Here is a 14,250-nt window from a genome sequence, read left to right as displayed (position 1 = left end):
GGCTCATGGCACATGTGGTCTCACACTAGGAGAGCAGCATCACCTGCCTTTAAAATTGGATTAAATGGAGGATGAAATCAAAGAAATTGATGTAACGATGCAATAAAAAAGTTGGGATTTGAACTCTAAGTGAATCTAAACAATTGATCAGCACCACTACCACAAATCAAAGCCTCCATCTTATATTGATGGTTTATCAAAAGGTACGGCCCTAGACGAAAATAGCATTTACATGTTAGGATAGTCAAAAAAGATTGTATGGTCAAGAAGTAACTATGGGGGAGGGGTGTGTGAAGAAACCAGATTGTATCTTAATTTCCCAGACAACCATATTTTTGCAAAACCAAAAGAACTGGCTTTCTATCTTTATATTGGCTTGTGAATTTAAGTGTTTATGTCTGGTGGGTCAAGAAGACAGACTTGCCAACTGATATACTATCTAACATACTGAGTATTACAAACTGAGTTTACACATTATCATCGCTGTCCCCGATGGGGCTCACAATCTAGAATCCCTATCAGTATGTCTTTGGAATGTGGGAGGAAACCGGAGTGCCCGGAGGAAACCCACGCAAACACAGAGAGAACATACAAACTCTTTGCAGATGTTGTCCTGGGTGGGATTAGAACCCAGGACCCCAGCGCTGCAAGGCTGCTGTGCTAACCACTGCGCCACCGTGCTGCTCCATCCAAAATAAAATAAAAAAAAAAATAAAATAAAAAAAATCAAACCTACACATATTTGGTATTGCCACGTTCAGAATCGCCCGATCAATAAAAAATGCATTAACCTGATCGCCAAACGGTGTAGCGATAAAAAAAAAATCGAAACGCCAGAATTACGTTTTTTTTGTCACCGCGACATTGCATTAAAATGCAATAACGGGCGATCAACAGAACATATCTGCACAAAAGTGGTATCATTAAAAACGTCAGCTCGGCACGCAAAAAATAAGTCCTCACCCGACCCAAGATCCCGAAAAATGGAGACGCTACGGGTATTGGAAAATGGCGCATTTTTTTTTTCTTTTTAGCTAAGTTTTGAATTTTTTTTCACCACTTAGATAAAAAATAATCTAGACATGTTTGGTGTCTATGAACTCGTAATGACCTGGAGAATCATAGTGGCAGGTCAGTTTTAGCATTTAGTGAAGCTAGAAAAAAGGCCAATCAAAAAACAAGTGTGGGAATGAACTTTTTTGCAATTTCACCGCACTTGGAATTTTTTCCCCGTTTTCTAGTACAAGATATGGTAAAACCAATCATGTTGATCAAAAATACAACTCGTCCCGCAAAAAATAAGCCCTCACATGACCATATTGATGGAAGAAAAAAAAAAAAGGGAATTATACCTACAAGTAATTCGGTTTCCAGGTAGTCCCTCAGGACAGCACCATGGAGGACGCCCTTCCTTGACCTATAGCAGGACAGGATCATAGAGGGGTTAAAAGGCCCCTCCCACCTCCACCCTCCAGTGTTTTTTCAAAGTACCACCGAAGGATGGAAATAAATGGTCTAAACGTGCCCTTACAAATATGTGTGTAATAAACCTTTTAACGGCTCCATCTTAATTTCGAGCCATGGTGACCCAAAGGATGAACGATCTGCCGGTAGATTAATCCCGTGCAAGCCTAAAAAGAGAAACATAAGGGAGGGAACTATGGGTGCTGTCCTGAGGGACTACCTGGAAACCGAATTACCGGTAGGTATAATTCCCTTTTTCCATTACGTCCCTCAGGACAGCACCATGGAGAATACCAAAGCAACTCTCCCAGGGTGGGTACAGAAGCCAGGAATCAAAGTCCCAGGCAAAAAAAAACAGACTAAATATAAAAATGATCTGAAAGATCAGAAAAACCATAGATATCTAAAGATATCCGCAAAGAAAATCACTGTAGTGTCTGATATACATCTATAATGGCCAATTTCAGTATGAAATGTGGTAAACGAAATAAACATCAGAAGCAGAGAGTGAAATACACCCATTGTACTCCAATACCAATAATGAACTACAGCAAGTTATTTATTGTGATAGATACTAATAAACATCACAGCCCCAGAATAGGGTTAGAAAACCTTATTGCCCAGCAAAATATGGTGAAAGTCACAGCTACCACCCAATGATGACTGTACCGACCAATAATAAGCTGCATGTGCTTATAACAGGACTGTTCCTTCATCGGTCCTTTGGGCTCAGGTTAAGCCTTGGTTACAGATCAGCTTACCATACTACAAGGAGACCTGCAGGACAGAGGCCCCAGACTGCGGGAAGATCAAACCAATAACAGTTAGTACATGGATAATGGCACAGAGCATTGGGATGTACGCACAATACTCATCCAGGAGATCATGTCTATTCCAAATCCTTAGATGTCTAACCCCAAGTAAGGGTTATATATTGTTGAAACTAAGGAATACACCATCCGGCAGGTAATATCTCCTGCCATTACGTGGATCATCACTCCTGTTTTACTTGATGTTAGACACAGGAAGTCTGGACTCTGAATCGATGAAGGTGGTGATGGTGCTAGTAAAATTCTAAGTACCGTATGTCAACTTATTTGTCCATATCTGCATATATGCACATACATATCCCAAGAGGCAATCTTCTCAGGGATCTTTATACACTCAGACTGCCATTGTGGGAGTAACCATATTCCATGGCTAGAGAAAGAGTAGGTTTCTTCCTCATCACAGAGGGAGATTATCTACGGTGAGGCAGTGAGACTATGGGGTCTTAACAGTAAGAGCCCTGAATACAGTTTCATTTATCTTAGGAGCCGAGACTGCTGTAAGAGCCGCGAGTATGGGATCCTCTGCCACACGACACAGCGCTGCTGCTTCACCACAAAGTACAGTGGCAGTGCTGATGTCCCTAGTAAACAAAACGCAACAGACTTATGGGACAAGAATCTGTCTGATTGCCGAATGTGGAGTTTGGGAAGGATTAACAACAACAACAACAAACTTTATTTATATAGCGTCAACATATTCCGCAGCGCTTTACAGTTTGACAGTTTCAAACACAACAGTCATAAGTAACAACCATATAATAATTAAAGCAAAATAAGGCGACCCTGCTCATGAAAGCTGACAATCTACAATGAGGCGGGGAAGATACAATGTACAGGTGTGTATCAATATTTTATTTACCATGATGGCACAGCCATCTTCAGGGGGTGGGGATAGATGGAGATAGTGAATGGGCTACACACACAAACATAAAAGTGACTTGATTAGGGAACGTGGTAGGCCGCTCTGAACAAATGTGTCTTAAGGGAGCGCCTAAAACTATGCAAATTGTAGATGGTCTTAATATCTTAGGGCAAAGCATTCCGAGGTGGAAGGAATCCTTCCCTTCAACTCGTGGGATTTTCCGCTCCCGGGACAGTAGTATGTCCTTTTATAGGATTATAGGATGTACCAAAATGACGTATGTCATCTTTTAAAGCTAATTATGTAATAGACTTGCCTTTAGCACTCAAGGTAGAACCTACCTGAGAGATCTGTTCCAAACAGAAGAAATGCAAATTTTGCCAAGCCAATTCAAGCATATCTGTTTTCTTGACTAAGCCCTGTTGTAAAGAATGAAGTAACAGAAGCTGGATCTGGGTCCAAAAACACAAGGACTCCATATCCAGAGTTGAGGACCAAGACAAAAATGTGAACTGGTAGGCCGATGATACAATGTGCGGCCACACAACAAGGCACCAGACCGAAGGTCTGACCCAGAGGCGAAAAAGGCACCAAGCCCGGCACACTAATGATACCCCCTGCCCTGCAAAGGGCACCGAAACCCTATGATGCAAACTGATGATTATATAGGAACTATGAAGCAATATAAGGAACTATAAAGAAATATAATACAATATGATGCACAAAGTTACTATGAAGTGCTATGATGCATATAGCAGAACCAGAAAATGGAAAGCATGCTTCCAAAAAGTCACTCTGAAGCCCAATCATAAGGCTCTATGCAGACAAGACCTGCAACTAACTGAAGTCCAGTCATGAGATGTAGCTTGGACATATGGTCCCACCACAGCGTAGAGGTCCAAGGCCTAGCTGCAAATGGGTTCCAGGTACAGCTTTGGCACCAAGGCCTGAGACTAGAGTCAGCCCAGAGGCCCAGGCCATCAATGCAACATTAAACCATGCACTCACCTGTGCTGGCTCCATACCTGCTAGAAGACAGGGGGAGCTGTTAGTCACCGCTAGACTCTAATGTGTAAATATAAAATTTCAATTTTTATTAAATATGTCTAAAATATAACAATATGTGAATAAACACCAATAAACTAAAATACAGAGGCACCCCGGGGAGGTGCCTGACCCTATATATCCTATCTCGCCCTGCCTGACAGCGGAGGTTGGCACCCTATAACCTGCGCTTTGGCGCCCCCGCTCGTCGGTGGCTCTCCCTTTCTGCCCTATTACACCCGACAAATGGCAGGGGAGTGAACAAAGATACTTAAAGGGTGCATAGGATAGTTAAGGAGAAGTAGGTATGTGCTGCTTGTCTTTCAGATAGTATAGTTGGTTTAGATAGAACTTGTAACCTAGCTAGTACTATAACTGACTAAGATATTACTGCTAACCTAGCTAATGCTGCAACTGGGATGTTAAACGGATATCTTCTTGTATGGATACTTAATATCTGACTAATATTGCTGATAATTTAGGCAGATATTAAAGAAAAAAATGAATTCTGTTTGTTATATATCTATAGATCAAAACAGAATGGAAAATAGTAGTACACTTATCTTATCTTAGTCCTACTGATGATAAATAATCCTCAAACACAAGCCAAGATGAAAAAATGGGGTGGACTAGACCAAATATGTTCTATATAAACCCTTGTATCAACACAGACACCAATATCTTATATAGTTGATGACCTGTTCAGGAACAGGTTGGTGTTTATTCACATATTGTTATATTTTAGACATATTTAATAAAAATTGAAGTTTTTATTTACACATTAGAGTCTAGCGGTGACTACAAGAGAAGATACTCTAATCATTTATCTCTACACTGTGAAAAGACAGGGGGAGCTGGTAACGCCGAGAGCCTACCGTGGAAGGAAGCGGCGTCCCGTCAGAAATGCTGCGTTAGTGCCTGTGCCCCCTTCCGTGTTCCATCGTGGAACGCACGCCGATCCTAAGTGCCGGCGCCCCTCTCTGACGTCACTGGAAGCGCAACTGCCTTCTCCACCACATGACTTTCTGAAGTAGCGGTGCTTTGCTGGTCGGCGTCCGAGCCGAGAGCCCCCCACTGGGAGGAAGCGGCTCTACCCAGGAGCCCGTCTGCTCGACTTGTCTCTGGGGCCGAGGGACTCCCCACCGGGGAGTTTCCACCCAGGGCTACTTGACAGCGGGAAGGATTGGACCTGCCGCACGATCCCCCTAAGCCCATTACACAGTCTGTTGGCTGAGGAACCTCTCAAAGAGGAGTCGGCCATGGTCTGTCTGATCAGGAAAAGGGAAGGCTGAGACCCCCGAACTCTGAGTCTATCTGGTACAGCACTGATAGCTGAGGGACCTCAACCCAGTGAGGTGTCGGCCACGGATCACTTGACAGGGGGAAGAGAATCCACAGGCTATCTTCGCTCTAGGAGCAACCTCTCATACAACCGTCCCTGTAGGGACAGGAAAAACACTGGAGGGTGGAGGTGGGAGGGTCCTTTTAACCTCTCTATGATCCTGTCCCGCTATAGGTCAAGGAAGGACGTCCTCCATGGTGCTGTCCCGAGGGACGTAATGGAAAAAAAAAAAAGTTATGGCTCTCGGAAGGAGGGGAGCGAAAAACGAAAACACAAAAACGAATAAGGGCCACGGCAGGAAGGAGTTAAGATACAATCTGGTTTCTTCACAGTAAGCAATAAAAAAAAAGACAGGGCATGAATTGAAGTTTCCATGATGGAATTGTAAGATCTGCTTTTTTCTGGACAGCAAAAATACACAGTATAGAAAAGTAATTCTGCAGAGATCCTCACAACGAGGTTACACACCCATGTAGAGATCGTGTAGGATAACACAAGTGTGTAGATGATAAAATAAAGAGGGGGAGCGGGGCTGTTCCAGTAACGTCCACATCCAGCACCCCCCTCTATGAGACGACAACTAGGGGCTGCTGCTAGTATTCTTGGCTTACAGCCCTTGATGTGACCTTGTGTTCCCCTGTCCACTTGTGTTCCCCTGTCCACTTGTGTTCCCCTGTCCACTTGTGTTCCCCTGTCCACTTGTGTTCCCCTGTCCACTTGTGTTCCCCTGTCCACTTGTGTTCCCCTGTCCACTTGTGTTCCCCTGTCCACTTGTGTTCCCCTGTCCACTTGTGTTCCCCTGTCCACTTGTGTTCCCCTGTCCACTTGTGTTCCCCTGTCCACTTGTGTTCCCCTGTCCACTTGTGTTCCCCTGTCCACTTGTGTTCCCCTGTCCACTTGTGTTCCCCTGTCCACTTGTGTTCCCCTGTCCACTTGTGTTCCCCTGTCCACTTGTGTTCCCCTGTCCACTTGTGTTCCCCTGTCCACTTGTGTTCCCCTGTCCACTTGTGTTCCCCTGTCCACTTGTGTTCCCCTGTCCACTTGTGTTCCCCTGTCCACTTGTGTTCCCCTGTCCACTTGTGTTCCCCTGTCCACTTGTGTTCCCCTGTCCACTTGTGTTCCCCTGTCCACTTGTGTTCCCCTGTCCACTTGTGTTCCCCTGTCCACTTGTGTTCCCCTGTCCACTTGTGTTCCCCTGTCCACTTGTGTTCCCCTGTCCACTTGTGTTCCCCTGTCCACTTGTGTTCCCCTGTCCACTTGTGTTCCCCTGTCCACTTGTGTTCCCCTGTCCACTTGTGTTCCCCTGTCCACTTGTGTTCCCCTGTCCACTTGTGTTCCCCTGTCCACTTGTGTTCCCCTGTCCACTTGTGTTCCCCTGTCCACTTGTGTTCCCCTGTCCACTTGTGTTCCCCTGTCCACTTGTGTTCCCCTGTCCACTTGTGTTCCCCTGTCCACTTGTGTTCCCCTGTCCACTTGTGTTCCCCTGTCCACTTGTGTTCCCCTGTCCACTTGTGTTCCCCTGTCCACTTGTGTTCCCCTGTCCACTTGTGTTCCCCTGTCCACTTGTGTTCCCCTGTCCACTTGTGTTCCCCTGTCCACTTGTGTTCCCCTGTCCACTTGTGTTCCCCTGTCCACTTGTGTTCCCCTGTCCACTTGTGTTCCCCTGTCCACTTGTGTTCCCCTGTCCACTTGTGTTCCCCTGTCCACTTGTGTTCCCCTGTCCACTTGTGTTCCCCTGTCCACTTGTGTTCCCCTGTCCACTTGTGTTCCCCTGTCCACTTGTGTTCCCCTGTCCACTTGTGTTCCCCTGTCCACTTGTGTTCCCCTGTCCACTTGTGTTCCCCTGTCCACTTGTGTTCCCCTGTCCACTTGAGGGACTTCTGTGTAACTACCTTACAATGCAGGTGGGGGGCTGCCTGGTGAAATCAGACCCCAAGACAAAGTCACAGATCAATTAATGGTGGAGGGTCCCACTGTAGCACTTGCTGTGGACCATGTTACCACAGATCAGTTATTGGTTGGGGGTCCCACTGTAGCGCTTGCTGTGGACCATGTTACCACAGATCAGTTATGGGTTGGGGGTCCCACTGTAGCGCTTGCTGTGAACCATGTTACCACAGATCAGTTATGGGTTGGGGGTCCCACTGTAGCGCTTGCTGTGGACCATGTTACCACAGATCAGTTATGGGTTGGGGGTCCCACTGTAGCGCTTGCTGTGGACCACGTTACCACAGATCAGTTATAGGTTGGGGGTCCCACTGTAGCGCTTGCTGTGGACCACGTTACCACAGATCAGTTATGGGTTGGGGGTCCCACTATAGCGCTTGCTGTGAACCACGTTACCACAGATCAGTTATGGGTTGGGGGTCCCACTGTAGCGCTTGCTGTGAACCATGTTACCACAGATCAGTTATGGGTTGGGGGTCCCACTGTAGCACTTGCTGTGAACCATGTTACCACAAATCAGTTATGGGTTGGGGGTCCCACTGTAGCACTTGCTGTGAACCACGTTACCACAAATCAGTTATGGGTTGGGGGTCCCACTGTAGCACTTGCTGTGAACCACGTTACCACAGATCAGTTATGGGTTGGGGGTCCCACTGTAGCACTTGCTGTGAACCACGTTACCACAGATCAGTTATGGGTTGGGGGTCCCACTGTAGCGCTTGCTGTGGACCATGTTACCACAGATCAGTTATGGGTTGGGGGTCCCACTGTAGCGCTTGCTGTGAACCACGTTACCACAGATCAGTTATGGGTTGGGGGTCCCACTGTAGCACTTGCTGTGAACCATGTTACCACAAATCAGTTATGGGTTGGGGGTCCCACTGTAGCACTTGCTGTGGACCATGTTACCACAGATCAGTTATGGGTTGGGGGTCCCACTGTAGCACTTGCTGTGAACCATGTTACCACAGATCAGTTATGGGTTGGGGGTCCCACTGTAGCACTTGCTGTGAACCACGTTACCACAGATCAGTTATGGGTTGGGGGTCCCACTGTAGCGCTTGCTGTGGACCATGTTACCACAGATCAGTTATGGGTTGGGGGTCCCACTGTAGCACTTGCTGTGAACCATGTTACCACAAATCAGTTATGGGTTGGGGGTCCCACTGTAGCGCTTGCTGTGGACCATGTTACCACAGATCAGTTATGGGTTGGGGGTCCCACTGTAGCGCTTGCTGTGGACCATGTTACCACAGATCAGTTATGGGTTGGGGGTCCCACTGTAGCGCTTGCTGTGGACAGTGGTCTGCCGTGTAGCCCCCATAATACACATCCCTGTGTAAGGCTCCTCGGTCAGTGCCCGGTGATGGGGGGCTGCAGTTGCTGACACACACACACACTTCGGGGGCAGCACAGCATTGCCGTATGTCAGCACTAGACAGCCCCCTCACGGCCCCAGCTGCACACAGCGGCCCTGGCTTTGGTGCTGCGGTCACCTTGGGGTCACCTTGAGGCTGCACTAAAGGGCACACGGCTGCCCCGGAACGCGCCGTAACAAGCCAACAGGCGCAGCCCGCAGCTGTGAGAGCGCCAGACGACCGTTACCATGGATACCGCACAGGGTCACCTCCCGGCACGGAGCAGCTGCACCTCATGGCAACAGCACTAACGCGTCCGCATTTCTGAAGATACAGGTGACGTAGAAGCCGCCCCACAGCACCATGCGCTAAACACCGCTCCTCCCTGCTGCGCGGCTCCGCTATTTCTAGCTATTTGTCCGCTCACCTGTAGCCGGCCAGCCAAGACGCAGTAGGACGCCATTTTGTTCACTGACAAAGATGAAGTCACGTGAAGTATGACGTCACGGCAAGGGTTCTTATAATCTTTGAAGTGGGCGGGGTCTGTAGTGGAAAAGGCGTGGCCTATAATAGGACACTGATAGGACAAAGCTTTAGTCCTTGATTTCAGGAGGAGGAGTCTCCTTGGAGAGGCGGGGCCGCAAGCACGGGACTGAGAGGTGTCCGTGACTGTGAGGTGTCCGTGATTGTGAGGTGTCCGTGACTGTGAGGTGTCCGGTGACTGTGAGGTGTCCGGTGACTGTGAGGTGTCCGGTGACTGTGAGGTGTCTGTGACTGTGAGGTGTCCGGTGACTGTGAGGTGTCCGGTGACTGTGAGGTGACTGTGAGGTGTCCGGTGACTGTGAGGTGTCCGTGACTGTGAGGTGTCCGGTGACTGTGAGGTGTCTGTGATTGTGAGGTGTCCGTGACTGTGAGGTGTCCGTGACTGTGAGGTGTCCGGTGACTGTGAGGTGTCCGTGACTGTGAGGTGTCCGGTGACTGTGAGGTGTCTGTGATTGTGAGGTGTCCGTGACTGTGAGGTGTCCGTGACTGTGAGGTGTCCGGTGACTGTGAGGTGTCCGGTGACTGTGAGGTGTCTGTGATTGTGAGGTGTCCGTGACTGTGAGGTGTCCGTGACTGTGAGGTGTCTGTGATTGTGAGGTGTCCGGTGACTGTGAGGTGTCCGGTGACTGTGAGGTGTCCGTGATTGTGAGGTGTCCGTGACTGTGAGGTGTCCGGTGACTGTGAGGTGTCCGTGATTGTGAGGTGTCCGGTGACTGTGAGGTGTCCGTGATTGTGAGGTGACTGTGAGGTGTCTGTGACTGTGAGGTGTCCGTGACTGTGAGGTGTCCGGTGACTGTGAGGTGTCCGTGACTGTGAGGTGTCTGTGATTGTGAGGTGTCCGGTGACTGTGAGGTGTCCGGTGACTGTGAGGTGTCCGTGATTGTGAGGTGTCCGTGACTGTGAGGTGTCCGGTGACTGTGAGGTGTCCGTGATTGTGAGGTGTCCGTGACTGTGAGGTGTCCGGTGACTGTGAGGTGTCCGTGATTGTGAGGTGTCCGGTGACTGTGAGGTGTCCGTGATTGTGAGGTGTCTGTGACTGTGAGGTGTCCGGTGACTGTGAGGTGTCCGTGACTGTGAGGTGTCTGTGATTGTGAGGTGTCCGGTGACTGTGAGGTGTCCGGTGACTGTGAGGTGTCCGGTGACTGTGAGGTGTCCGTGACTGTGAGGTGTCCGGTGACTGTGAGGTGTCCGTGATTGTGAGGTGTCCGATGACTGTGAGGTGTCCGTGATTGTGAGGTGTCCGTGACTGTGAGGTGTCCGTGACTGTGAGGTGTCCGTGATAGTGAGGTGTCTGTGACTGTGAGGTGTCCGGTGACTGTGAGGTGTCCGTCACTGTGAGGTGTCCGGTGACTGTGAGGTGTCCGTGATAGTGAGGTGTCCGTGACTGTGAGGTGTCCGGTGACTGTGAGGTGTCTGTGACTGTGAGGTGTCCGGTGACTGTGAGGTGTCCGTGACTGTGAGGTGTCCGGTGACTGTGAGGTGTCCGGTGACTGTGAGGTGTCCGGTGACTGTGAGGTGTCCGTGATTGTGAGGTGTCCGGTGACTGTGAGGTGTCCGTGATTGTGAGGTGTCCGGTGACTGTGAGGTGTCCGTGATTGTGAGGTGTCCGTGACTGTGAGGTGTCCGGTGACTGTGAGGTGTCCGTGATTGTGAGGTGTCCGGTGACTGTGAGGTGTCCGTGATTGTGAGGTGTCCGGTGACTGTGAGGTGTCCGTGATTGTGAGGTGTCTGGTGACTGTGAGGTGTCCGGTGACTGTGAGGTGTCCGGTGACTGTGAGGTGTCCGGTGACTGTGAGGTGTCCGGTGACTGTGAGGTGTCCGTGATTATGAGGTGTCCGGTGACTGTGAGGTGTCCGTGATTATGAGGTGTCCGGTGACTGTGAGGTGTCCGTGATTGTGAGGTGTCCGGTGACTGTGAGGTGTCCGTGATTGTGAGGTGTCCGGTGACTGTGAGGTGTCCGTGATTGTGAGGTGTCCGGTGACTGTGAGGTGTCCGTGATTGTGAGGTGTCCGTGATTGTGAGGTGTCCGTGATTGTGAGGTGTCCGGTGACTGTGAGGTGTCCGTGATTATGAGGTGTCCGGTGACTGTGAGGTGTCCGTGATTGTGAGGTGTCCGGTGACTGTGAGGTGTCCGGTGACTGTGAGGTGTCCGTGATTATGAGGTGTCCGGTGACTGTGAGGTGTCCGTGATTATGAGGTGTCCGGTGACTGTGAGGTGTCCGGTGACTGTGAGGTGTCTGTGATTGTGAGGTGTCCGGTGACTGTGAGGTGTCCGGTGACTGTGAGGTGTCCGTGATTGTGAGGTGTCCGTGACTGTGAGGTGTCCGGTGACTGTGAGGTGTCCGTGATTGTGAGGTGTCCGGTGACTGTGAGGTGTCCGGTGACTGTGAGGTGTCCGTGATTGTGAGGTGTCCGTGACTGTGAGGTGTCCGGTGACTGTGAGGTGTCCGTGATTGTGAGGTGTCCGGTGACTGTGAGGTGTCCGTGATTGTGAGGTGTCCGGTGACTGTGAGGTGTCCGTGATTGTGAGGTGTCCGGTGACTGTGAGGTGTCCGGTGACTGTGAGGTGTCCGGTGACTGTGAGGTGTCCGGTGACTGTGAGGTGTCCGTGATTATGAGGTGTCCGGTGACTGTGAGGTGTCCGTGATTATGAGGTGTCCGGTGACTGTGAGGTGTCCGTGATTGTGAGGTGTCCGGTGACTGTGAGGTGTCCGTGATTGTGAGGTGTCCGGTGACTGTGAGGTGTCCGTGATTGTGAGGTGTCCGGTGACTGTGAGGTGTCCGTGATTGTGAGGTGTCCGTGATTGTGAGGTGTCCGGTGACTGTGAGGTGTCCGTGATTATGAGGTGTCCGGTGACTGTGAGGTGTCCGTGATTGTGAGGTGTCCGGTGACTGTGAGGTGTCCGGTGACTGTGAGGTGTCCGTGATTATGAGGTGTCCGGTGACTGTGAGGTGTCCGTGATTATGAGGTGTCCGGTGACTGTGAGGTGTCCGGTGACTGTGAGGTGTCTGTGATTGTGAGGTGTCCGGTGACTGTGAGGTGTCTGTGATTGTGAGGTGTCCGGTGACTGTGAGGTGTCCGTGATTGTGAGGTGTCTGTGACTGTGAGGTGTCCGTGACTGTGAGGTGTCCGGTGACTGTGAGGTGTCCGTGATTGTGAGGTGTCCGTGATTATGAGGTGTCCGGTGACTGTGAGGTGTCCGGTGACTGTGAGGTGTCTGTGATTATGAGGTGTCCGTGATTGTGAGGTGTCCGTGACTGTGAGGTGTCCGTGATTGTGAGGTGTCTGTGATTATGAGGTGTCCGTGATTATGAGGTGTCCGTGATTGTGAGGTGTCCGTGATTGTGAGGTGTCTGTGATTGTGAGGTGTCTGTGATTGTGAGGTGTCCGTGATTGTGAGGTGTCTGTGATTATGAGGTGTCCGTGATTGTGAGGTGTCTGTGATTGTGAGGTGTCCGTGATTGTGAGGTGTCCGTGATTGTGAGGTGTCCGTGATTGTGAGGTGTCTGTGATTGTGAGGTGTCCGTGATTGTGAGGTGTCCGTGATTGTGAGGTGTCTGTGATTGTGAGGTGTCTGTGATTGTGAGGTGTCCGTGACTGTGAGGTGTCCGTGACTGTGAGGTATCCACTGTCCATGATTGTGAGGTGTCCGTGACTGTGAGGTGTCCGTGACTGTGAGGTGTCCGTGATTGTGAGGTGTCCGTGATTGTGAGGTGTCCGTGATTGTGAGGTGTCTGTGATTATGAGGTGTCCGTGATTGTGAGGTGTCCGTGATTGTGAGGTGTCCGTGACTGTAAGGTGTCCGTGACTGTGAGGTGTCCGTGACTGTGAGGTGTCCGGTGACTGTGAGGTGTCCGTGACTGTGAGGTGACTGTGAGGTGTCCGGTGACTGTGAGGTGTCCGTGACTGTGAGGTGTGAGGTGACTGTGAGGTGTCCGGGGACTGTGAGGTGTCCGTGACTGTGAGGTGACTGTGAGGTGTCCGTTGACTGTGAGGTGTCCGTGACTGTGAGGTGTCCGTGACTGTGAGGTGTCCGTGACTGTGAGGTGTCCGGTGATTGTGAGGTGTCCGTGACTGTGAGGTGTCCGGGACTGTGAGGTGTCCGGTGACTGTGAGGTGTCCGGTGACTGTGAGGTGTCCGGTGACTGTGAGGTGTCCGTGACTGTGAGGTGTCCGTGACTGTGAGGTGTCCGGTGATTGTGAGGTGTCCGTGACTGTGAGGTGTCCGTGACTGTGAGGTGTCCGTGACTGTGAGGTGTCCGGTGACTGTGAGGTGTCCGGTGACTGTGAGGTGTCCGTGACTGTGAGGTGTCCGTGACTGTGAGGTGTCCGTGACTGTGAGGTGTCCGGTGATTGTGAGGTGTCCGTGACTGTGAGGTGTCCGGGACTGTGAGGTATCCGTGACTGTGAGGTGTCCGGTGACAGCGGGAGGAGTCGGGGTCCTGCGGTGTGTGGCTGACCTCATGGGCTCCCGGTGCCCAGCCTGAGCCTCATTGCATTTGCCGCACATAATATGACGGTCACCTTCACTCCTGGACGTTACACAGCTGTTCTCACAATGCTGCAATTGGTTTCTTATTTGCAACAATTTTTTTTTTCATTTTTTTTACAGGTTTAACCAAAAAAATCAAAAGTCACAATAATAAAATCCAATGTAGCGAGGAGCCCTGGTGCGATAACACGAACGGCAGCCCCAGAACATGCACTGCCCAGATAAAGGGAACCGCACACTGTAAGGCTATGTGCACACGTAGAAAGATCCTCTGCGGTTTTTCCTGCGGATTTATCACGGTTTCTATTGTGGATTCCGCTGCGGATCTACAGTTTTCTATTGGAGCAGGTGTAAAACCGCTGCGGA

General features: G+C 50.2%; 1 protein-coding gene across 1 annotated transcript in view; it reads right to left on the bottom strand.

Moving 5' to 3' along the window:
* Window positions 1-9,340, bottom strand: part of ACO2 (aconitase 2) — a 62,637-nt gene extending 53,297 nt beyond the window's left edge. The window contains exon 1 of the mRNA XM_069737028.1: window positions 9,275-9,340. Within this exon, the coding sequence (XP_069593129.1) occupies window positions 9,275-9,310 (36 nt within the window). The 5' untranslated portion in view covers window positions 9,311-9,340. The remainder of the gene's footprint in view (window positions 1-9,274) is intronic.
* Window positions 9,341-14,250: the final 4,910 nt, after the last annotated feature.

This window comes from Ranitomeya imitator, chromosome 8 (assembly GCF_032444005.1).
Source record: "Ranitomeya imitator isolate aRanImi1 chromosome 8, aRanImi1.pri, whole genome shotgun sequence".
NCBI classification, from domain to species: Eukaryota; Metazoa; Chordata; class Amphibia; order Anura; family Dendrobatidae; genus Ranitomeya; species Ranitomeya imitator.
Note: the sequence above shows the minus strand (reverse complement) of the source record. Positions and strands in the feature narration are given on the sequence as shown.